Source organism: Somniosus microcephalus, chromosome 3 (genome assembly GCF_052327205.1).
Source record: "Somniosus microcephalus isolate GS21.2 chromosome 3, FLI_Smic_1.0, whole genome shotgun sequence".
Classification (NCBI taxonomy): Eukaryota; Metazoa; Chordata; class Chondrichthyes; order Squaliformes; family Somniosidae; genus Somniosus; species Somniosus microcephalus.
In genome coordinates this window covers 74,492,548-74,517,765 of record NC_140989.1, presented here as the reverse complement: position 1 = coordinate 74,517,765, position 25,218 = coordinate 74,492,548, and the positions used below count along the sequence as shown (strand labels likewise).

Here is a 25,218-nt window from a genome sequence, read left to right as displayed (position 1 = left end):
TTTAAATTAAATTCATCCAATGGTTTCTTTAGCCTGTAATCATATCTCTTTCTTGAGAACAGGGCAGTCCTTCCTGGAACACAATCACAATACTTATGTATGCTAAACTGACACATATGCTAAGTATAATCTTTCAGGTTCAGGCCTGAGGTCACTGAATAGGGATTATAAATTGCTGTGGGAAATAGATTTCTATTTTTGCTTTATTTAATTAAAACACAATCCAATAATGCCTCTCAAATGTCTTGCTTTGGAAATGCTACTGAAAAAAAAACACCGTATTTCTAAATACTAATATACCAGGTGGAGTCCAGGCTATGAAGAGTGAATAAGGACTAGCCACTGTGACGTTGTATGGAGCTGGAATTCTCTCTGCCGTTGATACTGGTGTTTGAACAATGTAATTTTCACTTCTATCACTCCCTCCTCCTGTGCTGGCTTGCAATTGGTACACATATCTAGAGAAAATACAGCAAAGGATTAATAGTAGAATCAAAGGGACAACTGTGGCTCAGTTGGTAGCATCCTTGCCTCTGAGTCAGAAGGTTGTGGGTTCAAGTCCCACTCTAGAGACTTGAGCACAAAATCTAGGCTGACTCTCCAGTGCGGTACTGAAGGAGTGCTGCAATGTCGGAGGTGCCATCCTTTGGATGAGATGTTAGACCGAGTCCTCGTCTGCTCTCTCAGGTGGATGTAAAAGATCCTATGGCACTATTCTGAAGAAGAGCAGGGGAGTTATCCCTGGTGTCCTGGCCAATATTTATCCCTCAACATCAATCAACATCACTAAAAAACATTATTTGGTCATTATCACATTGATGTTTGTGGGAGCTTGCTGAGCACAAATTGGCTGCTGCATTTTCTACATTACAACAGTGACCACACTTCGAAAGTACTTAAAAAATACGATAGCAAAATACAGCGGATGCTGGAAATCTGAAATAACAACAGAAAAAGCTGGAAAAACTCAGCAGGCCAGGCAACATCCATGGAGAGAGAAACAGAGTTAACGTTTCAGGTCAAAACCCTTCATCAAAACTGAGAAAAAAGCAGGAAATGAAACAGATGAAAAAGCAAGTTGGGGGCTGGGAAATGGGGGAGGGAGTGAAAGAACAAAAGGGAAGGTCTGTGAGAAGTAAAGAGACATTAAGAGATATTTAAGGTGAGACGAGATGGTAATAGGACAGATTAAGAAACAAAAGATGGCTCTAGATAAAGTGTGAAATGCGCTGGCAGAATGAAAGACAGCTGCCATGTGGGAGAGAAAAGAAAAGAAAAGGCACAAACCAAAAGTATGGATAAAAAATATATAAATATGATAGGGGCCGAGGTTATGATCTGAAATTGTTGAACTCGATATTGAGTCCGGAAGGCTGTAAAGTGCCTAAACGGAAGATGAGGTGCTGTTCCTCGAGCTTATGCTGAGCTTCCGTGGAACAATGCAAGAGCCCGAGGACGGTGAGGTCTGAGTGGGAATGGGGCGGTGAATTAAAATGACAGGCGACTGGAAGCTCAGGATCACCCTTACGGACTGAACGGAGGTGTTCCGCAAAGCGGTCATCCAATCTGCGCTTGGTCTCCCCAATGTAGAGGAGACCACATCGTGAGCAGCGAATACAGTATACTAGATTGCAAGAAGTACAAGTAAATCGCTGTTTCACCTGGAAGGGGTGTTTGGGGCCCTGGACAGTGGGAAGGGGGGAGGTATAAGGGCAGGTGTTGCATCTCCTGCACTTGCACGGGAAGGTGCTGGGCGAAGGGGAAGGGGTGCTGGGGGTGATAGAGGAGTCGACTAGGGTGTCTCAGAGGGAGCGGTCCCTACGGAATGCTGAAAGGGAAGGTGAGGGGAAGATGCGTTTGGTGGTGGGATCACGTTGGAGGTGGCGGAAATGGCGGAGGATGATGCGTTGAATGTGGAGGCTGGTGGGGTGAAAGGTGAGGACAAGGGGAATCCTATCGTGGTTCCGGGAGGGAGGGGCAGGGGTGAGGACAGAAGTGCGGGAGATAGAACGGACGCGGTCGAGGGCCGTGTCAACCACGGTAGAGGGGAATCCTCGGTTGAGTAAAAAGAAAGACATGTCGGAAGCACTGGTATGGAAGGTGTCATCATCGGAGCAGATGCTGTGGAGACGGAGAAACTGGGAGAATGGAATAGAGTCCTTACAGGAGGCGGGGTGGGAGGAAATGTAGTCCAGGTAGCTGCAGGAGTCAGTGGGCTTGTAGTGAATGTTGGTTAATAACCTATCCCCAGAGATGGAGACGGAGAAGTCGAGGAAGGGAAGGGAAGTGTCAGAGATGGACCATGTGAAGGTGAGGGAAGGGTGGAAATTGGAGGCAAAGTGAATGAAATTGTCTAGTTCAGGGCGAGAGCAGGAAACGGCACCGATACAGTCATCAATGTACCGGAAAAAGAGGTGAGGGAGGGGACCCGAGTAGGACTGGAACAAAGAGTGTTCCACATATCCCATGAAAAGGCAGGCATAGCTAGGGCCCATGCGGGTACCCATAGCGACACCTTTGATTTGGAGGAAATGAGTGGAATCAAAGGAGAAGTTGTTCAATGTGAGAACAAGTTCAGCCAGGTGGAGGAGGGTGGTGGTGGATGGGGACTGGTTGGCCTCTGTTCAAGGACGAAGCGGAGCGCCCTCAGGCCATCCTGGTGGGGGATGGAGGTGTAGAGGGATTGTACGTCCATGGCGAAAAGGAGGCGGTTGGGGCCAGGAAACTGGAAACTGTTAAAGTGGCGGAGGGCATCCGAAGAGTCGTGGATGTAGGTGGGAAGAGACTGGACAAGGGGAGAAAAAATAGAGTCGAGATAGGAAAAGATAGGTTCTGTGGGGCAAGAATAGGCTGAAATGATGGGTCTACCAGGGCAGTCCTGTTTGTGGATCTTGGGAAGGAGGTAGAAGCGGGCTGTGCAGGGTTGAGGAACTATGAGGTTGGCGGCCGTGGGGGGAAGATCTCCAGAGGAGATGAGGTCAGTGACAGTCTTGGAAATGGTGGCTTGATGTTCAGTAGTGTGGTCATGGTCCAGGTGGAGGTAGGAGGAGGTGTCAGAAAGTTGGTGTTCAGCTTCTGCTAGGTAGAGGTCAGTACGCCAAACAACAACAGCACCACCCTTGTCAGCGGGTTTAATGACAATGTCGGGGTTGGAGCTGAGAGAATGGAGTGCTGCAAGTTCAGAGGGGGGTAGGTTGGAGTGAGTGAGGGGAGCAAAGAAATGGAGACGGCCGATGTCACGGCGGCAGTTAGCAATGAAAAGATCTAGAGAGGGTAAGAGGCCAGAGGGAGGGGTCCAGGTAGAACAAGAATTCTGAAAGCAGGAGAAAGTACTTCATTGGCTGTAAAGTGTTTTGGGACATCTGGTGGTCATAAAAGGTGCTATATAATGAAATAATACCAGCTTATAATATATGGCTTTTGGTTGCAAATTCTGCACTTTTAATGTAAAAAAAGACAACTATGGAATTGACATCCCTATGTGTGCTATTTTCAGCACACTGATGTGTTTGCGTCAAATTCTTGTGCATACTATTTTACTAAAGTCATTAACCCATTTATTTTGTAATTTGATGCACACAGCTTAACCAGTGTGCTAAAGATATTCCTCCTCTTCCTGTAAGATTTAAAATGAGATTATATCTATGGAGAAATGGTACTTTAGCACTTATATTTATGTTTAGCTCATGTATAGCTCAGCAACTTTCAATGTATTTTTAATTCCTACTCACAGATAAAGGAGATAAAAGAGAAGCTGACATAGAGTACAATCATTAAAACACATCAATAAACAAGAGGAGTCACAAAAGACAGTAGGTGATTGAATATCGCCAATATTTGTCTTTTAAGAGCTCTCCTAAAGATTTTTTTTAAGTTTTAATGATTAAATATCACCACTGTTTGGCTTTTTAAGAGCAAGTCAAAGGATTCTTTCAGACTCTCACAGATTGGATATCACCAATAATCACTGCTTAAAAGCTTGTTAAAGATCTGCAAAAGTTTTACCTTGTGTTGGGCTGCAAGCCAGTATCTGTGTAGTTGTGATTTATGCTTCCACCAATGGAGATGACTGCATCATCACGTAGTAGGTGGTACTGTGTGATGATCCCATTTGGCTTCTTTGGCTCTGTCCAATAGAGTTCCACAATGGCGGAGCTTACTATAACATGACGAGGCTTTGGCCAAACCCCTTGCAAGAAAGGTAAAGGTTATTTTTGTGTATTGAGGAGTCAACATTTTTGTTGATTTGTCAGCTGCACCCTAATTAATATTATCAAAATAATTTCTCTGAGATATAATTAAAATATATTAAGTATTTAAAAATTAAATTCACCTGAAAAATCTCTGTTTTAACTCAGTGCTGACGCAGGACACATTTGCTTATGTTGAGGACTTTCATGAAATACGATCTATAGAAATTAACCCTTAGACTGCCAAAAGGTCCAGAGAAATTCCTGTCCATTGGGCAACCATCATTGCTGCTTCTTAAATTCACACAGTGGTTGAACATTAATATTACAGTAAGAAAGTTATTTAAATATCAAATGCTTTATTGCTGTAATATTAACTCTAAAGAACTAAAATATGCACTCACAAATCAATTGTCACTGAAAATTAAAATAAAAACTCTTTGGGGTGGATTTTGATGGAAACCAGGTAACTGAGGTGCTTGCCTAAGGCAGGTGCAGGCCTCATGAATTTATGCAAATCAGGTCCTATTTCTTCAATACGATCCCAATTGTATTTTAACCCAGGCCTGATCGAGGAAGCTGCTATGGCTTTCTCGCCAGATGAAGGCAGGTCAGCTGTTGATAGGAAGGAAGAAAAGACCCTCCTGGTAAGTCAGAAACTTTCCTTTGTGAGGCTAGAAGGTGTAGGATTGCTCCTCTGGGTCCCACAAGGATAGTTGCAGTCTCCCCTGAATCGGACTTCCCCCAACCTTCCCTTTCACGAGACCCTCCAGAAACCCCCTCCCGCCCACTGAACTGGAAGCCAGCAATTGGCTAAGGGCCCCCCAATTTTCAGTAGCTGGTAGCCACTCTGCACTCTCTTCCTGCCTGGCAGAAAGTGGACTGGGCATTTAAATGAGGCCCGGTGGCAGGTAGGAAACTAATTTGATGGAGCTCTAAGTTAAAATGCCCCCTTTAATTCTGTTCACAATGTTGTTCCTCTCTTTCCCCACTCTTTTCTCCATATGCCCCATCTTTTTTTTTAGCTTTTGCTTTACTTTTTTTTCTACCTAACCTAAATTATCTTTTCAGCCGTTACTCCCTGTAAAATGAAGGTTAAAATGTTCTACTTACCTAGTTTTTTCTTTATCCTAGCTCCCACTGTGCATTTTGGAGGTGAGAGCACGTTTTTAAAAAAAGCCTGTACATGCCATTTTTCAGTCAACCAAAACCCAGAATTGTCAGACTGACATGGTCACATCATAGACACAATATGGGGAATGTTTTGACCTGATTTTGACATACTGAACCAGGAACGAAAGCTGCAAAATTAGTTTATGTAGCAGTGTCTTCCAGACCCCAAAAGCGCTCATAAAAATAATCTAAAAAATTTCTCATACAGTACCTTCTGGAGGAGCTTGCAGAGTCCTGCCTGTTGCAGGCTGACTTGTGCTGCATCCAGCAGAAGTGCACGCAGTCGCTGTGAAAGTGTAGTTAGTGTGCGGCTGGAGATCTGCACCAGAATAAAAAGACAATTGATGTGCTTTATATACTATAATAATATCACTCATGTTCATCTGAATGCTTACACTTTCTTATGCGCTGTTACAGTTAAGTGTGCAATTACTGCTTTAAATGAGTAGACTTTCTGCAGCGGTTCTCCCAATCTCCTTCAGCTTATGACATTTCTCCGGGGTTTCCTCTGAACTTCTGCCAAGGTCATGACGGGAGATCGGGAGAACCCTCACAGAAATTCTACCCCCTTGGTCTATAAGTTACATCTTCGTGCATTCTTTTATGTCCTCTATTCATAGAGAATGGATTGTATACCATTATTACTTCATGAATTTTACCACAGTTGCAACCAAACCACTGGGGGGGGGGGGGGGGGGGGTGGTGATGTATACATAGACACAACTTATACCCTGGGTCTTATGGTATTTTGGCAGAATCTATGATGGATCACGATTGTTTAAATTGGTGAACTCTATTTGGAACATTTATACAAGAAGTACTTATAATTTACTTTCACCACAAGCTTGACGGGTATATTCCTCGTTGTCGCAGGTGCACATGTTTGATGTATGTCAAAGTATGTGTGTAGTATGTATCTAAGAATTTGCATGCTGATGTTTGTGCATCAGGTCCCAGGAGATGTTTTCTACCCCCAAAAAAATAATGACTGGAATGTTTTATTTTAAGATGGCTTTCAGATTGAATGTTTAAATTAATCACCTAACGTTTTACGCCTTTTTACTCCACAGCCCATCATTCAAGTGCTGTACTATAAATTGCAATGCTCTACCTGTTCCAAGTGAGTGTTTGTAGCAACTTTTAAATCCTCAGTCTTCATCTGCCGCAGTGGATTGTTTGGTAGGGAATGCAGTATTTCTTAGATAGTACAATTCTCTTCCAATATTATTTTCTAATGAAAATCCATGGGACTTAACTTCTGCGGTGGATCCGCTGTTCTCCTGCTTTGACTCTGGAAATTCCCTGGATGCCTTTTATGGGGCAAAATCTCACCGATAGGACTATGGCAGGGATCAGGTCTGGACAATCCCCCTCAACAGGCAGATGGGAACCAGAGTTTCCAGCAGGAAAAGGCAGGTGGGTACTGGAGATTCACCCGAAGTTGCCCATGTGTCAGTCTGGTCCATGCTAATGAGGTGCCCTCCCACTGACCTGGCTGGGCACAATCCCACTGTACCCGCCTGGATAGTGACCTGAGGAATTTCAGAGCCTTTTTATACTTTCCACTACATACTCAGTTTAATTTCTCAGTTTCTGCTTAGGCCCTCAAATCAAAAATGGTCAATTTAACCCTTTATACCAAACATTATAAATAGAAACTACGGGGAAAAATTGGGTTGCTTTGCACCTCCCGTTAGCGTCCCTGGGGGTGCTAACGGGGCGCAAAGTTCATAGCGCCCGGGCACGGCGCCACTAACACCTCCTGCGAAATTTAGTGGGAGGTTAGCGGCAGCGGTAGCCGGTAGATCTCGTGGCGCTGCATCGCCGGTGATGACGTCATTGCCGTGCGCAGCGCCCCGTTCGTGCACTGGCCGCAAATTTGGGTTGCGCCCCCAGACCTATCACCGGACGATATTTCCAACAGGGTCAGGATGGCGTTTCTGCAGCCGCAGCGGCGCTACTTAAAGGGCAGGTGTCGGGCAGCCATTTTTTTTGTCCGACTGCCAGCACCTGCCCCCTTCCCCTTTTTTCTTCGGGGTGCCGACCGTGATCGCTCAGCCCGGCACTCCTCTTGAGTGCTGGGCACCCCGCTACCTGGTGGTCCAGCAGGGCCCCGGTGTGCGCAATGCTAGGCCCCTCCCCTTTAATCAGGGGAGGGAGGCCTGCAATTACGCGACGCTACATGCCGACGCGCATGGCGCTGTTGCACATAGCGCCGTGAAATTCACTGGTAGCGCCCCAAGAAGGAAGGGAAGCGCTTCCAGTAGCGCCCTGCCTCTAGCTTGGGGCACTACTACTGAATTTATGGTGCAGGGGTGCTAACTTTTTTGGGGCGCTAAAATTAGCCTGGACATTCTGCTGCCCCTCCCTAGTTAATTAAACTGCATCTCAACAACAACAACTTGCATTTATCTAGCACCTTTAATGTAGTAAAATATCCCAAGGCGCTTCACATAAAGAGATATTAGGACAGCTGACCAAATACTTGGTCAAAGAGGTAGGTTTTAAAGAGCATCTTAAAGGAGGAGAGAGGTAGAGAGGCGGAGAAGCTTAGGGAGGGAATACCAGGGCTTAAGGCCATAGCAGCTGAAAGTACGGCCGCCAATGGTGGAGCGCCAAAAATCGGGGATGCGCAAGAGGCCAGGATCTCCAGAGGGGAAGAACTTTAGCCCACCAATGTAAATGCACACCCGACTCTGGCTGACACTCTGGCCTCAGGGCCATTTAAATACAGGAGGTGGGCTCCCCAGCCTCCGCCAAAGTGTCCCACTGCAATGAAAGTGGCGTTTTGTTGCAGCAGGCCTCCTCCTCCACCTCCTGTTTGGCTTATGCCAGGCCACACTCTGAGTGCTTGCATGGGTGTTGGATAACAAACATTTTTTTGGGCCCCCTCCTTGTATGCTTAATTTGTGTACAGTTTTCAAATAACACAAATAGCAGGAAATACATTGGATGATGTATTCCCTCATTTGTATTTGGTTTATATGTGTCCACTCAGGGCATGGCTTAGAAAACTTCTTAGCTTAGAAATTCCATACACCTTTTGGCATGAGCTTTTCTTAATCTGAGCAGGAAAGAACAATCTGGGGTGAAACCAGTTTCTATCTCATTTTTATTTTTATTCGTTTATGGGATCAGGGCATCGCTGGCAATGCCAGCATTTATTGCCCATCCCTAGTTGCCCTTGAGAAGGTGGTGGTGAGCCACCTTCTTGAACCGCTGCAGTTTGTGTGGTGATGGTACTCCCACAGTGCTGTTAGGGCGTTCCAGGATTTTGACCCAGCGACAATGAAGGATCGGTGATATACTTCCAAGTTAGGATGGTGTGTGACTTGGAGGGGAACTTGGAGGTGGTGGTGTTCTCATGCGCCTGCTGCCCTTGTCCTTCTAGGTGGAAGAGGTCGCGGGTTCGGGAGGTGCTGCCGAAGAAGCCTTGGCGAGTTGCTGCAGTGCATCTTGTAGATGGTACACACTGCAACCACGGTACGCTGATGGTGGAGGGAGTGAATGTTTAAGGTGGTGGATGGGGTGCCAATCAAGTGGGCTGCTTTGTCCTGGATGGTGTCGAGCTTCTTGAGTGTTGCTGGAGCTGCACTCATCCAGGCAAGTGGAGAGTATTCCATCACACTCCTTACTTGTGCCTTGTAGATGGTGGAAAGGCTTTGGGGAGTCAGGAGGTGAGACACTTGCTGCAGAATACCTAGCCTCTGACCTGCTCTTGTTGCCACAGTATTTATTTTGCTGGTCCAGTTAAGTTTCTGGTTAATGGTGACCCCAGGATGTTGATAATGGGGGATTCAGCAATGGTAATGCCATTGAATGTCATGGGGAGGTGGTTAGACTCTCGCTTGTTGGAGATAGTCATTGCCTGGCACTTCTGTGGCACGAATGTTACCTGCCACTTATCAGCCCAAGCCTGAACGTCGTCCAGGTCTTGTTGCATGCGGGCATGGACTGCTTCATTATCTGTGCAGTTGTGAATGGCGCTGAACACAGTGCAGTCATCAGCGAACATCCCAATTTCTGACCTTATGTTGGAGGGAAGGTCATTGATGAAGCAGCTGAAGATGGTTGGGCTTAGGACACTGCCCTAAGGAACTCCTGCAGCGGTGTCCTGGGGCTGTGATGATTGACCTTCAACCACCACAACCGTCTTCCTTTGTGCTAGGTATGACTCCAGCCAGTGGAGCATTTTCCCCGATTCCCATGGACTTCAGTTTTACTACAGCTCCTTGATGCCAGACTCGGTCAAATGCTGCCTCTTTAAATGATATCACAACAGAGGTGGGACCTGCAAAAGAAGTGCCCACACCCCCTTTGTCAGAATTGTGAATCCTGGCCAGATTCACAATTCTGACAAAGGGGGTGTGGGCACTTCTTTTGCAGGTCCCACCTCTGTTGTGATATCATTTATGGAGGCAAAATTGGCTAGATGCCAGGGATTCTGCCAGTTCCGCAAATTGTACTGCATGAAGCAGGCATACATGCCATTCAGCTGCCCTAATTGGGCCCGACTATTCTGTATCCAAACAGCAATCGATCAAAGCAAGATTTGGAATTTGAGATGGCGTCAGGGTGAGGGCAAGCAGCTGAGGCTTCCAAGATTTCTACATCCTTTTGTTGATTTATCAATTAAATTATCTAAATTTTGTTGAAATATGTCACGTTGTTACTTGTGCACGGCATCATATTAATGAAAATGATATATTACCCTTCCTAATCTTCAATCTCAGCAATAAAGACAACACTCCTGTTCTGAAACAGTCAGGGTGGAAATTCAACTTTTGGCCGCCAGTTTTGCGGCTGAAAAACGGACGACCAACAGACGAAAATTGGGGGCTGGCATTTAGGCTGCTATTTTTAAGATGCCAAAGACCCACCTTATGCAATATGTAATAAAAACTATTCAGGAAATTTAGAATTTTTCTTTTTTGGGCCCAGGAGAAGCAGGGGTACTCCACCTAAGCCCACAGAAAAGCTCCACCCGCTGCCGACCCATTCGAGGCCCCCACACTATGATCACACCCTGTCCCCCCAACCGCCCCCCCCTGCCGACCTGCCATTGGCTCAGTGTAGGGGCCAGCCAGTTTACTGCCCTTTCACAACCGGCAAGTTGCAGCGGGGCATACATTTGGCACTCATAGCTCACCGGTAACATTTAAAGGAGGCAAATGGAACCTGAATTTGGTTTGAGCCTCATGCTGACTCGCGCCAGCTGATTGAGTGGCTGCATTACCAATTTTGTGCCCAATTTGGGTAGATGTTGAATTTCTTGGTCGGTCACCTCTTCAAAACAGGAAACCTCAACCATCTCACTAAATTATATCAATCAGCAACAATTAACCACTTGCAGTTAATTAAAGGGAAGTTGCATGGAGTAGATTGCATGGCGGGTTAAAAAAGTGTGGCATTTCACTCCTGCAATCAAGGTTCAAATTCAAAGCAGGCAAGCGGAAAGAAAATCTTTCCTGTTTGATTTGTGTAAGAGGGTAAGATGAAATTATTTTCAGAAACGGGTTGAGACTATCCAATCAGCACAAAGCAGACAGAATTTGGCACTGAATTTACACTTGAAGAGGATATTAAAATATTTTGGAATTTGAAAAATTCACAAAGGCACAAAAAGAAGTGTTACTCTACATATTAGTAATAATACTACCTGTGGAGAAAATTTCTCCTTTGATGCAAAATAAATATTACGTTGATAAACAAAAATCTGCAAATGTTTTATTTTGCTTTTAACACGCATTCAAAAGAAATTGAAGCTGCATTCAGCATTTATTGTATTTGGGTTACTTTATAGAGCCTAAAACTGATTTGTTGAACTTCCTTTAAGTTCCAGTCATTGCATTCTTGCAATATCCATCGATTTACAGAGTGATAATGATGCTTAATCAATGTTCTGTTTTTCTATCCAATTTGTTTCAGGCCTCAGATTTGTTTAATTTTCACTAATCGTTTCCATCAGAGTCAGACCATGACACAAATTTATCAGGGCTGTTTATAATGTGCTGACTATTCAACAGTGTCGCATAATTTTAAAATAAAAAATAGCCAGTACTACAATAAAGAGGAATAACTAATAGGGAATTAAATGTTGTTGTATTGTCATTCCATTAAGTGTGGCAGTTCTTAGGATTTTATGTTTATACTTATATGAATAGTGAGTTGGATAGTGAACTATCTGGTGATTTAAGTGCATTGGACAGAATTTGACAGTTTTTTGTGTGCTAATGCTCTCAAGGTGCTTTTCTATTCTGTGCTGCAGAGCACCATTTTACAGCACTCAATAAATATTGTTTACTTAATTTACGAGAGTTTCTAGGGTGCTTTCACATTGCAAGAATGGGGATCAAGGAAAATATAGCTTTTCATAGCTCAGTAAGAATAATTCAGTCATTTCTTCACAGGTTGACGAGGTCATAATTCAATAAAAATATATTATCAATGTAGGTGTAATTTTGATTACTTTTTCATTAAGCACACAAGTGGCAAGAAAGTAAGTTTTCTGTTCGTCCCGAGCTGAATTTCCAACCTCATATTTTGTCCATCAGAAAGATGACTGACTTCCACCTCCATAACATTGCTCTCTGCCCCCCTCCCCACATCAGCCCATCTGCTGCTGACATCTTCAAACATGCTTTTGTCACCTCTAGACTAGATTACTCCAATGTTCTCTTTGCTGGCCTCCCATCTTCCATAACTTCAGCTCATCCAAAACTCTGCTGCCTGTATCCTACCCTGTACCAAGCCCCACTTGCCCATCGCACCCATCCTCACTGACCAACATTGACTCCCAGTCCCACAATGCCTCATCTCTTTGTCATTAAATTCCTCCATAGCCTTGTTCCTCCCTATTTTTGTAACCTCTTCCAGTTCCATAAACCCTCTCCCTCCATTCCTCTGACTCCAGTCACTGCTATTTTGAAAACTCCAAAATAAACTTAAAATACCTGACATTTCCAAACAGATAAATTTTGCAGTTGATCTAGTAAAACTAAGAAAACTCTTCAGAACAGACTTCTTGGGGGGGAATTTTGACTTTGGGCGGTAGTGTAAAATGGACAATATCAATTCAGCCAGCCATTATACTTCTCTCCTGATTTTCATTTCTCGATTTTGACTTTTGGGCAACGGACCGGGGGAGTGTGCTGGTCAGCCACCCAATCCAGCAGCAAGAGGCCACCAGCATTTTGAGGCTCTGGCCTCATTTCAATTCGACAGGCAATTCGCCAGATTGAAGCCTGAAGATCAGGCTGGCGCTGCCACTAGCAAGGTAAATTGGGGAGGCAGGGGCGTTGTGATCACAGAGGATGGGGGTTCGGGGCAGCAGCGCCCAGATTATTTTTGTGGGTGACGTGCCTCAATAACTTCAAGACTCGAAGTTAGCAGAATAAAACAAGGCTTTTATTAGCAAAGAAAAGATGCCGGTGGCTGCACCTAGCTTCACCTGGCGTGCTGCTGTTCTACTGCAGGACAAGCCTGGACTTGTCTTAAGTAGGGCCAGGTATGGGCGGAGCCGACACACAAAGGGGGCGGTGCCCTATACACAATACAAGGTACAAACACCGGAGCAGGCAATACAATATATACAGTTAACTACAGAGTCTGATGAATGACATATTTCATCACAGTGGGATGTGCTCCTGTTCCTCCGAGTTGCACAAAAATAATTGAACACTCACCTTTAGCGGGCCTCTTCTCTTCCAGCCCCCATGGAATTAACCAGTTCCTACCTAAAATGGCAAGAGGACCCTGATTTCCATATTAAAAGGGGCTTATTGCCTGCATCAAGTGGGAGTTGTGGACACCCGGTAGTAGGCCCCTTTTAAAATGAAACCAGCTGCATCGCAAATGCTAACAGGGAAGTAAAGCTACTGACCCCATTTTGAGGGCATTAGCACCCTGTTAATGCCAGCTGAGGGCACTCAAAATTGACCCCATAGTTTCTGATAAAATTTGAGCCACTATCTTGTTTTTCTGGTGCCTTGACTAAAACTGTGGCAGTAAACTCTCCACAGCTGCTACATATTTTCTGTCTCCCACCCGGCAGCTGGCCTGATTGAGAGTCTGGCCGGCTGTCAGGCGAAAAGGCCTGCGGTAGAAGGCTTCTGATGGGGAGCAGAGAGGAGGAAGGGAGGGAGAGATCGTGGGGACGGGGAGGGGCAGAGATCATGGTGGGGAGAGAGATCGCGGGGTGGGGGGGGAGAAATCACGGGGGGAGAATGTGGGGGGAGATCACAGAGGGGAAAGAGATCGCAGGGGGTAGATGACAGGGCAGAGATTGTGGCGGGGAGATCGCGGCTCAGCATCGGATCGCCGGAGGGGTGGGGGGGGGTCATCACCAGGTCACGGAGAGGGAGGCAGATCATGGCATGTTAGCTTGGGGGGCCAGGGGAAGCACTCCTGCTCCTCCTGGCCCACACGCAGTGCTGGTAAAGCTCTTAACCTGCTGGATCTGGCAGCTCTCACCTCCCTTCAGCTGCCGGGTTTAACTAGGTCTGGGAAATCGGCCCGCAGCCATCAAATCCACATGGCTGCTAAAATCTGAGGCACGCAGCCTCATTAACATATTCAAATTACTGACCCGCCTCTTGAGAACAGGTTACTTGTCCATCATCCCCCCCCAACCCACCCTGATTAAACCGGAAGTAGGTGCGTTCGCGGCAGATTGGGATTGGGTTTCCCATTTTTAAGAACTTAATACCTCCGCCCCCCACCCCCACCTGTCCTGGGGGATTAAAATTACACCCAATATCTTTTCTGAATTTACGGTTCCGTAAATATTACCATTTTAAGACAATTGTTTAGCCAAGATCATACTAGACTTTCAAGAAAAGTTTACAATAACTATGGCATCAGTTAAAATTAATGTTTTTAAGTTAAAATTGCACTTTACAATATTTGTAACAAAACATTAATGCATTTGTGTGAAAGTTCTTTGTGTTATTTTAATGAATAGTGGACAAAGCAAATTCATACTAATGTGTTAATGAATTTGTGATTAATATCACACACTGATTTCAACTTCTAAGTGTGAAACATCTTGCGATCAGTGGGTTTAATTCCCTTGCTCCACTATTTTTAGCGCACCCATTAACACGTTTGCATAATTTCATTTCTGTGCTATTTTAATACAGACATTAGCCTATTTAAAGTAAACAGGTTAATGTCTATGTTAAAACAGTATAGACAGGAATGAATATGAATGGGTTAATGGGTGTGCTAAAAACAGTAAACAGATAGAATTAAACACATAGCCAGATATTTGAATTTAAATATTTTACGTAGATTAAGATAATAAAGTTCATGTACAATATTATTTTAATGCTTTTCAGATTTTATATAAAATTTAGGGTGGTCCTGAAATTCCAAGGGGGGTTCAACTGCTCTCCACCTTGACATTGGGAGTTTCTGTATTGATTTATAAGGGGCAGAAATTCTGACCACTCCATGCAAGGAAAATGATGGGCTGGAGTGCCCGGTTCTGGCCACAGATGGGGACCTGAAGTATTGGCTGCCAGTATACCAAGACAGAGGAGAGAAACTGACCTTCACAAGGACACATGTGGCCCCACTAGCAGGTTCCAAAGCTGGACCCCTAAGAGGATTTTTTTTTTTTTAAATTCCTCGATCGATCCCTTTGGTTGGGGGCTGATCAGTGTGGTGGCAGGGCCAGGAAGGGTGCTTGGGTAACTCCTCAATGGGTAGGTGAACGTCCAGGTTTTTTGGGTGCACGGGCCAAGCTGGCACTAAAGCTGTGCCCAAAGTGGCACTTGCACTAATGTGCCTCATGCAAATGAAGTGCTCTCCCACTGACCCCAGAAACTGGTGGGGTTCAGTGTTTGAGGGCACCAGTAGTTAGATAGCAGCACAGCCACTGGGATTGTAGTCTGCAATATCGGGGCTGACATCTTAATACTGAAATCAAAATGGCTTTATTAGAATTCCACTTAATAGAGTATTGTTTTGAATACATCAAGAATTACCAAGGGAAGCAGCATATTTTAATTTCATTTCCAGCGCTGAATTCGGATTTATTAAGGCTCATCGGCCCCAAAATAGCTTGTGTTGGAATTCCGGTGGTTACACCAGGATCACACCTGGTGGCACTCTCCTGCACTAATCCTGCCTGAGTTTGTGGGATCAGTGGGAGGGCACCTCATCAGGATGGGAAAGGTGCATGAAACACCACTACGAGTGCATCTCTAGCACCCGCCCGCTACATGCCCTTGGAAACTTGTCTGTTCACTGGTCTGTGGGCTGTCCAGGGTCCCCCTCCCAAACCTGGGAATAGACCTATTGTTCTGGCAGATTTTACAAGTCTGCGGGAGACCAGGTGGCTTGCCTGACCTGAACCCAACTTGTAGGGCCCACTTATGCCCTTGTGGAGGCCAGTACACATCCACACACTTGGTGTACCAGCCACCACTACTATGCCAACTCCCCTTCCACTCTGAAGAGTGGGAACATCCAGCTTGGGAAGTCCCAGCTTCTGGTTGTGCCCTTGGCTGTTATTTGCCTTGTAAGTGATGAATGGAGGTTCCACATCTTACAAGATAAAGAGGAAATACCTTGAAACAGCAGTGACCCATTATTTATAGACAACCTTATCAGAACTTAGAAACATACAGTTACGCAATACCAGCCCAAACATTAACAAAAAACTATTGAAAAGAAAGGAGTGTCAGATTTTCTGTCTGCTTCCCAACATTGTTTTGGTGGATTGAGGGCACTTATGGGCCGAAACTTGCTAAGGGATGTGCTCTGCCACAGTTCCCACTCCCTCCCATTTTCCGGTGGGCAGCGTAAAGTGTGTCTGCACACATGTGGGTAGGCATATGCAACTTAAGTTAAAATGAGGGAAATGTGGCCTTCATTGAATGCTGGATGCTGGAGCTGCATGTTAGGGGCCTGTACAAGCACTCTCAGTGCATGGCCATATGCAGGCCCATCATTGGAACCAATAATTTGGGAGAGAAAATAAAACCTTTTTTTTGCAGTAGTTCTGTTGTTGTCATTTTCTCTCGTTGCAATAGGTCCCCGTGTCTGATGCAACTCCATGTCAGAGGCTGGGGAGCCTGCCTCCCTCATGCAAATGACCTTGGGGCCAGGAAGTACAGTCAGGGTGGGTGGGCATCTCCAGGGCCTCTCCGGGCCAGGCAGAAGTCCCATCCTACCAGACATGCACTCCTATCGGAAAATATAGGCCACTGTTTTTTTGTGCTTCTACTAGTTAAACATAGCTAGTTTCTTGTCAACTGAAGTCTGTTACCCAGTTACTTTATTGAACAAAATTATTTTTTTAATGATTTCTGGTGATTTATTTACAACTACAAAATTAGAAGAACATATCTTTTTGACTGGTAAGAAAATGTAGTAAGCTTAAATTGAATATGTTCAAAGGGTCATCAGTTTCGTGGCAATTTTTATTCTGCCATGAAAGGAAGAAGAATCCAAAAATGTATCCAACATTTTTGTCAGGATAACATTATGAGAAAGTAATGCAATGATGCATCTCAATATTATTTGCATCATTGTGTTATGGATTTGCAAATAAATGTATTAAAAAAGATTGTGAAACACTATTTTCAGGATCATGGTGCCCCTTTATAAGGCTTGTGAAAGGACTTGAGCTGAAGGGGGCAGTATCATCCTTCCTTCCAGCAGTACCTAAAAAAAATTGATCATTGCAATTCTCCTTTGGAGTATTAGTTGGCCCATTTGTTAAATACTGATAACACAAAGTGAAACAATGCCATAACTGTCATCTAAATTGTTTTTTACAGGATACTGGAAGTGTTCAGTAATAAATGATATAAAAAGGTCTGATATTGACAAGCTGCCATTTACTATTTGCATTAAAGAACATGAGAAGATGATGGCTGCTGCCCCTGTCCCAAAGGTATTATGCTCGGTGAGACAGTAGAAAATGCTTCAGTTTACTTAAAGCATTGATAACACCCCTAAATAATTAAGTGAGAACTTCCTGTCCTCAATTACTTAATGCTTTTTTTGTCTTAAGAGAATTATGAATGACTTCTGGATTTCACATGGCATGTCTGCTCACTCTGCCCTCTCCCCCAGAAACACTTTATAAGATCAGGTTTCTTAGGCTCAGATGTAATTAAAAATAAGCTGTCAGAAAACACTACACCGCAGCCAAAAAAAGAGAAATCATGCCAGAGGAAATGTACATTGATTTACTGGATTACAAGCCATTTATACCAATATTTCAAATGATGCTCATATTACAGTGATGGAAAAGATTAAAGGAACAATCCACTATTTTTATGACAACTGTTCAAAGCCTTTAAAAGGTAAAAAGTTACATTTTATCTATCTCCCTGTGAAAAATATGTGCACATAATTCACTTGTGGTTGACAGCAGCAAAATATATGGGATGTTTATGGAAAATAAGTAAGTATCTGTAAAGTATGGCAATTATCGGAGGTCATACTTCAAACAGATTGCACTTTTATCTCTCTGTTCGTAACCCCTAAGGGATATAGTGGCTCGTCTGCATTTTAATACACTAACATTACAAGGTTACCATTCAAATTTATTTAGATATTGCTAATGAAATGAAATGAGCTATTTTTTTCACCCTTTTGTATTCCTTGAAAAAGTTTCTGGTAATTTTATCAAATATCTTAATTAAATGCATTGTATATTTGTAGTTTTGTAATATATAATCCATGGGAGCAATTGAGTTAACAGTTTGGTTATATTGGAAACCTAGTATAACAAAGCTGTAATAATCAGAGACAATTTTGATCAGAAGAGGGATAATTTAAATAGTCTAAACTTTTAAGCAAAATTTATATCATTGAAATTACTGATACATTAATATCTACTACTGTCGTGCACATGTGTTCAGATGTGTGTTTGAATGCACATGCACACAGGATGGAAGCAAGCAAACTTGTCCCCATATAGGGCCCCTGTATTCCCCTCCATAACTCTGCAGATGTCCCAATGGAAAACAGAAACAAATGGAGAACTATAAGTGCACAATTGTGTCCTTTTCTCAACCTCAAAGTACACTACTACTCCATACGACTGAACTGCTATGCTGCAAACAGAAGAATTCAAAAGACAAGATTCAATCATTAGTAATTCAACTTTATGACCCTTTATACCTGCTACAATGAACTTCATCCTGCTAGTAGTGTCCGTATAGATCAGCCCTATCCCAGTCTGGTGGATTTGGTACTCATGTATTATACCATTTGGCTTAGCTGGTGGTCTCCACATAAGCTGTAAAGAGGCTGCATTAAGGGCGACCACTGTTGGAGAATAGACATTTTCAGGGACTCCTTGGACAGTTGCTGCAATCACCTATGACAAGAAAGAAAGTTTGACAGCACATTTTCTCAATTATCAAGCAACATCAGCTAATGCACCAGAATGCAATCTCATGGAATATCACATGACATTCTGAACTAGGGTCACTTGAGTATATATCTATATTTGCATAATTCCCCCAAAATATAGAATATTAACAGCCACGTAAAACGCCATCTGAGAATCCCAAAACTCAACAGACTGATAGACACAGGTTTAATGTCATGATGGAAACATATACTGTACCTCCTGTGGCAGTCACTCTTCTGAGTCATTATTTTGAAACATAATTACATTGTATCTATCGTTCCCACGTATGGCAACATATTTGTTTTGAAAATGTAGGTGGACTGATACGTTTTTAAATTGAAAAACTAAGGTGAAGGGCTAAGGTTGAAAAGAATAGATGAGTTAAACCAGGAAATAGATGAGGTAAATCGAGAAGCAGCGATTAGGTGTTGTCAAGCTTGAGTTTTAAAAGCACAGAAATTGTAGGAGGAAGGAATGACTACGGGAAGTAAGGAGTTCTGTATTTTGAGATCTCAAGGAAGGGTTGAGTTAGAGTAGGAAAAGGTGTAATAAATCTTGATTTTAATACAATAATGATGCAGGGATTGGGAAGAATATGTAAAATGGCATATCTGGAGTTTAGGAGGAATAGGAGAAGGAAAGTTCAAAGGAACAATTACTGTATTAGTATTGATAAAGTAGAGATTATTAAGTTAATAAATGTACACTACTGTGCAGTTTAATATGACCTTCAAACTGTAACGTGCAGCACACCCACCTTGCTGCTGTCTGCACACCGAACAATTGTGCAAGCTCTCAGTTGGTAGGAGTATTCCTGGTATGGCTGAATGCCTCCAGTGTCTGTGAAACTGAAATCTGTCCCACGAAAACGCTCAGTCCCATCGCGTAGCACAATGTAATGTATGATAATACCTAGTTCAATAAGAGATACTATTTAGATGCAAAAAAGCAACAAATCAGCTGAAAGGCAACTCTTAAAAGCTTGCAATGTCCTGTAAATCTGCTCCAAGCTAGCTATTATTCAGTCAGCTTTTAAATATATCTCTGGCTTTTGTCATTCTTAGTACCTTTTTACTCTTCTGCAAACATTTCCATTAAAAATAGAGCCACTCTGTAGGCTTTGGACTAAATAACGGTGTTTCTTGCATCCTAGGGCCAGTAATGAACAAACTGGCCCGGTGCCATTTTATAGTGAGGCCTGAATGCTAGCTGAACAAATGAGGTCATAATAATATAGAAAATTTATTGTTCCTCCTCTGATGATGCCATCGTCAGTTATTTGGTGTTGCTAAGCAAATAATAGTATCATTGATCCTTCCCTGTCACTAATCAAATGAAGTAATTGCAGCCCTTTCTTTGAATTTGATTTGATTTTTGTACTAGAATACCTGTTATGATTCAGAAATGCCTAATCTGCAGAATGTGCTACAAATTTGTCTTCTGCAAGTCAGAAGTTCTGTTCCACATGTTTTAGCAAGTAATACTGATTGTGTTTGGGTCAGACCAATGGTACCCACTCATGTGATTTATGCTTCTGCCAAGTCATTAGCAAAGTTTTTTTTTTACATGTTGAGAACTGGTAATTTACACAAAAGAGCCTCTTGTCACTGCAGCCCTAATTTATGAGAGTAGCAGTGGTCGGCACTCTTCAGTGGTTTATTTTACTTAAACCAGTGGTTTAAGTGGCCATAATACACCAGTACCATGTCCAGGTTCTTACCTCATTACGGTGCACTTCTTGGGATTTGAGAATTTGGCTATTTTTTTCATTAGCTTTTTCCAATTTTATAATAGCAGCAAAGACTGAAGAATGCATTCTGTGCATGCTCCAGCTTTTTGCAGTCTATTCTGAAATACAAATAGATGTGTCTGTGTTCTGCAGTAATCACTCCCCTGGCTCCTGGGCAAGATGCATGCTTCAGCTGGTCCTTCCTAATGATGTCCAGTACTGATGTTGCGAATTTGAGTCTGCCGTAAATACCTTCTCGAGTTCAGTGGTATCAGTCGTTCCCAAAAGTGGTCTGTGCGTCTTACCATTTATGCTATTGTGCACGTAGATATAGTGTAGTGGGAGTTGACTCACACTGCCCTATATCTACTCGTACAGTAGCAAAACCCAGGACAGTGGCAGTAGAACCCCCTTGTGACCTGAATCGGATATCGACATCCTTTGTGTATTTGTTTCTCCAATCTCTCGGAAAACGGATTGAGTTAGGTGAAGCTTGGTTTGAATCATTTAATTACTTTATTCAATAGTAAGGTGAATGTATTGAGCAATAATTATGTTCAGATTCGTTCAGTTCAATCTATACAACTTGGCTTCTTTTGTGTAAATTACTGATTTCTCAACAGGTATAAAAGCTTTGCTAAAGCATATCACATTTACTTCCGGTAATACATCTTGTCACAGTTTGTGGATAACAAGCCTATTTTTATAAAACAGAGAGAATCTACCTCTATATCTCTTTCTCTAGCTCAAGCACAAAGGATGCTGTGTCCTGATTGGTTTATAGTGAATGTGAAATTTGAACCAATAAAAGAACACTCACATGCAATTTCTGTAGGAAACAACAAAATTCAGCTCCTTCAGGGTTTCCGCAAAAGTTACAGCAAATGATTGAGAGAACCTCACAGAAATTCTACATGATTATCTATCAAATGGGGCATCAGGAATGGGGATGTTCACTGACGATCCCACAGAGTTCAACTCCATTCACAACTATTCTGATAGTGAAACAGCCCACAACACCTACAGCAGGACCTGGACAACATCCAGGTCTGGGCTGAGACCTGGCAGGTAATACTTGTGCCACATAAATAATCATCCCCAACAAGAGAAGGCACAGCCACTTCCTGCTCACCAACAACTGCACCAGCATTACTGTGTTACCCACCGTCAACATCTTGGGGGTCACCATTAACCAGATGCTTTGCTGGACCAGCTATATTAATACCTTGGCTAGGCTATAGGAGAAGGACAGAGGTTGGTTACTCTGTGACAAATGTATCACCTCCTAACCCATTAACGCCTTTCCACCACCAGCAAGTCTCAAGTCAGGAGTGGATGGGTATAGTTGCAACAACACTCAAGAAGATTGACAACATCCAGCAAAAAGGAGTCTGTTTGATAAGTGCCCTGTCACTGGACTCGGTATTCACCCCATCCACCACTGATGCATTGTAGCTACAGTACGTACTACCTAGAGGATGTACGGCAGAAACTAACCAGACTTACTTTGACAGTCTCTACCATCAAAAAGGACAAGAGCATAAATATCATGGGAACACTATTGCCTGCATGTTCCCTTACAAGTCACACTATCTGATTTGCAAATATCATGGCCAGGATTTTCCGGGGCCTATGACCGCATACACAGTGTATGTGGTCGTAAGTGCCCCATAAATTTCGGGTTTCCGCATATGCGAAAACCGGAACTTGTAATCTGTCTAGTTTCAGCTTGACAGGTCATACGAACCTGCAGGAAATGAACATTCGCTGGTGCAGGGTTGAGCCCAACTAATGCCCAGCGAATGCCCACGAAACCCTTACGCCTGGTAAAAGCAGGCGGAAGGCCTTCTTTTACTAGCACTAGGGTTTAAATAAATATTAAAATACATTTAAAAAAATGATTTAACCATACAAAAACCTTTAAAATTAGTTTAGGTTATTTTTAGCCATTGAAAAATGTTTAAATTTATTTTCAAAATATTAAATTTTTGTTTTAAATGTTTAACTAAATTGTATTTTAATTAATTAATCATGTGATGATTTATTTTTATTTCAATGTTGTGAAATGTGTTTTTTTTTAGAGGATTCCTATTATGCTTATGGAGATTCCATTTTGGAATCCGCATAAGCATAATGGGAATCCCCCTTTGTGATTGGTTGGGCCGGCTCACGTGATCCCAAGGACGCTTGCGAACCACATGCGCTCCTGAGATACGTGGGTCTTTACGCAGGTGTATGCCTGCAGGCCCAGGAACGCGAGTCCTCAAAGGTACAGAGGCACCAGGTAGGTGCGGGGTTTACTTGCGGTTCGGAGGCATTCGCCTGTGGGAAGCCTCCGACCACAATTTTCAGCTCATTGTATTTTCTTCAAAATCTTGGAATTCCCTACTTCCCACCACTGGCGGAGATCCATCCCCACAAAGACTGTAATGGTTAAAGAGAAAGGCCCACAATCATCTCTCAGGGAAATTAAAGATGGATAATAAATGTAGTCGCACCTACATCCCCTCAACAAGTTAAAAAAGTAATATCACTGGTTATTGCAATGGCTCACAGCCCACAGAGGAAACATGGCTGCACCTCTACACAAGAAAACTTCATGCCACGAATTAAGTAGATGGAGGAGCAGGGTACAACCCAGAGTGCAGGATGCATATACATCATCAATGCTGCGAACTGGGGGTCTGACATTTTTTTTTAGTCATAGGCTCAGGACTGCAGCAATAGAAGAACATGCCTATCAGATTTACTATCGTCAATCATATTAGGGAAACACTGGCTCAGAGGTTGGCTGCCTGCCTTGGATATCATATTGCCTGGGGGAGTTGGCAACACAAACACATGGGAAGGTGCTTCAGCCCTGAGTACTAAGCCATTTACTTTCTGTCACAATCATTAAATTAATTCTCATCCATTAGGGTAAACACCAGAAAATGTGCTCCCGGCTCCAGACTACCCATGAGCAACAGCATGCTAGATATGTGGCCTATTATTAAAAATCTTCACCCCGAAGGATTCACCCCTCACAAGGCCATTCGATACTCAGCACAAAGGTAGGGGCCTGGTGTATCCAGTTCCTAGCCTAGTTTGTGGTGCTTCCACTGGAAGGACTGTAAAATTTCAGTCCCCTTGAACTTGTGTCATTGCATCTTCAAGTACCTCCATTTAATTAAATTCCAGAACCAAAAGCCAATATTCTTTCAACCAATCAGATCTCTGAACTACGAGGAACCAAACAAGCCCCAAAACCAGAACCAGAACCAATTTCTTAATCAATCACACAAATGACCAATCAGATTCAACCAAATAAATGTCCATGGAGTACCGTGATTCCTCACCAACATCACTTACCCCATGTAAAGGAGTAATTCAGAAAAAAAATTGCAAGTTTATTCAGAAACCTCTCCGTTCAACATTCAGGTAATTTCTTCTCCCATGTAAAATCAACAGTCTTGGCCACCATCCCCATCTAACACCACACACAACTGCACTCTTGCATTCCAGGGCCCAGGCAACATGGATAGCATGTTTAGGGAGTTGGTCACACTGCAGGTAAAAGCTGCACAGGCAGGAAGGGAATGGGTGACCACCAGGCAGAGCAGTAGGTGCAGGCAGGTAGTGCAGGGGTCCCCTGTGGCCATCCCCTCTCAAACAGATATACCAATTTGGATATTGTTGAGGGAGATGGCTTATCGGGGGAAGGCAGCAGCAGCCAACTTCCTGGCACCGTGGGTGGTTCTGCTGCACAGGACGGGAGGAAAAAGAGCGGGAGTGCTATAGTGATAGGGGATTCTATTGTAAGGTGAATAGATAGGCGTTTCTGCGGCCGCAAACGAGACTCCAGGTTGGTATGTTGCTTCCCTGGTGCAAGGGTCAAGGATGTCTCAGGGCGGCTGCAGGGCATTCTGGAGGGGGAGGGTGAACAGCCAGTTGTCGTGGTGCATATAGGTACCAACGATATAGGTAAAAACCGGGATGAGATCCTAAAAGCTGAATATAGGGAGTTAGGAGGTAAATTAAAAAATAGGAGCTCAAAAGGTAGTAATCTCAGGATTGCTACCAGTGCCACGTGCTAGTCAGAGTAGAAACAGAAGGATATTTCAGATGAATACGTGGCTAGAGGAATGGTGCAAGGGGAAGGGATTCAAATTCCTGGGACATTGGAACCGGTTCTGGGGGAGGTGGGACCAGTACAAACTGGACGGTTGGCACCTGGGCAGGGCCGGGATCGATGTCCTAGGGGGAGTGTTTGCTAGTGCTGTTGGGGAGGGTTTAAACTAAAATGGCAGGGGGTTGGGAACCTGTGCAGGGAGACAGAGGAAAGGGAAGCAAGGATAGAAGCAAAAGACAGGAAGGAGAAAAGCAAAAGTGGCAGTCAGAGAAATCAAGGGTTTAAATCAAACATGACCACAGTAAATAATAATTCTAAAAGGTCTAAGAGTGTTAAAAAAAACAAGCCTGAAGGCTTTGGGGGAGAAATTCAGTTGGCTGCGCCACCCATTAGCGCCTTAAGAGGGCGCTAAGTGGGTCGCAAGCCAACTGGCGCCCGGGCGCGGCACTGTCCACGCCTCCCGCTAAATTCCACGGGACGCTAGTGGTGGCGCTAGCCGTCAGCGCTGCGCCGCCACCGATGACATAATTGGTGTGTGCAGCGCCCTGGCCACGCTATTTGGAAGCGCCCCCTGATTTACCCCCGGACGCTATGTCCGAGCGGTTCAGGGGGGCCTACCTGCGGCCGGGGAGGCGCA

The 25,218-nt window shown here is 43.8% G+C and overlaps 1 protein-coding gene across 7 annotated transcripts in view; it reads right to left on the bottom strand.

Annotated features, from left to right (window-relative positions):
- Positions 1-25,218, bottom strand: part of ush2a (Usher syndrome 2A (autosomal recessive, mild)) — a 1,396,947-nt gene that overhangs the window by 209,204 nt on the left and 1,162,525 nt on the right. For all 7 annotated transcript variants that reach the window (XM_085981146.1, XM_085981156.1, XM_085981149.1 and 4 more), the window contains 5 exons: positions 19,499-19,653; positions 18,507-18,705; positions 5,575-5,682; positions 4,006-4,189; positions 301-458 (listed from right to left, as the gene is read on the bottom strand). In XM_085981146.1, coding sequence (XP_085837272.1) covers positions 301-458; positions 4,006-4,189; positions 5,575-5,682; positions 18,507-18,705; positions 19,499-19,653 — 804 coding nt within the window. The remainder of the gene's footprint in view (positions 1-300; positions 459-4,005; positions 4,190-5,574; positions 5,683-18,506; positions 18,706-19,498; positions 19,654-25,218) is intronic.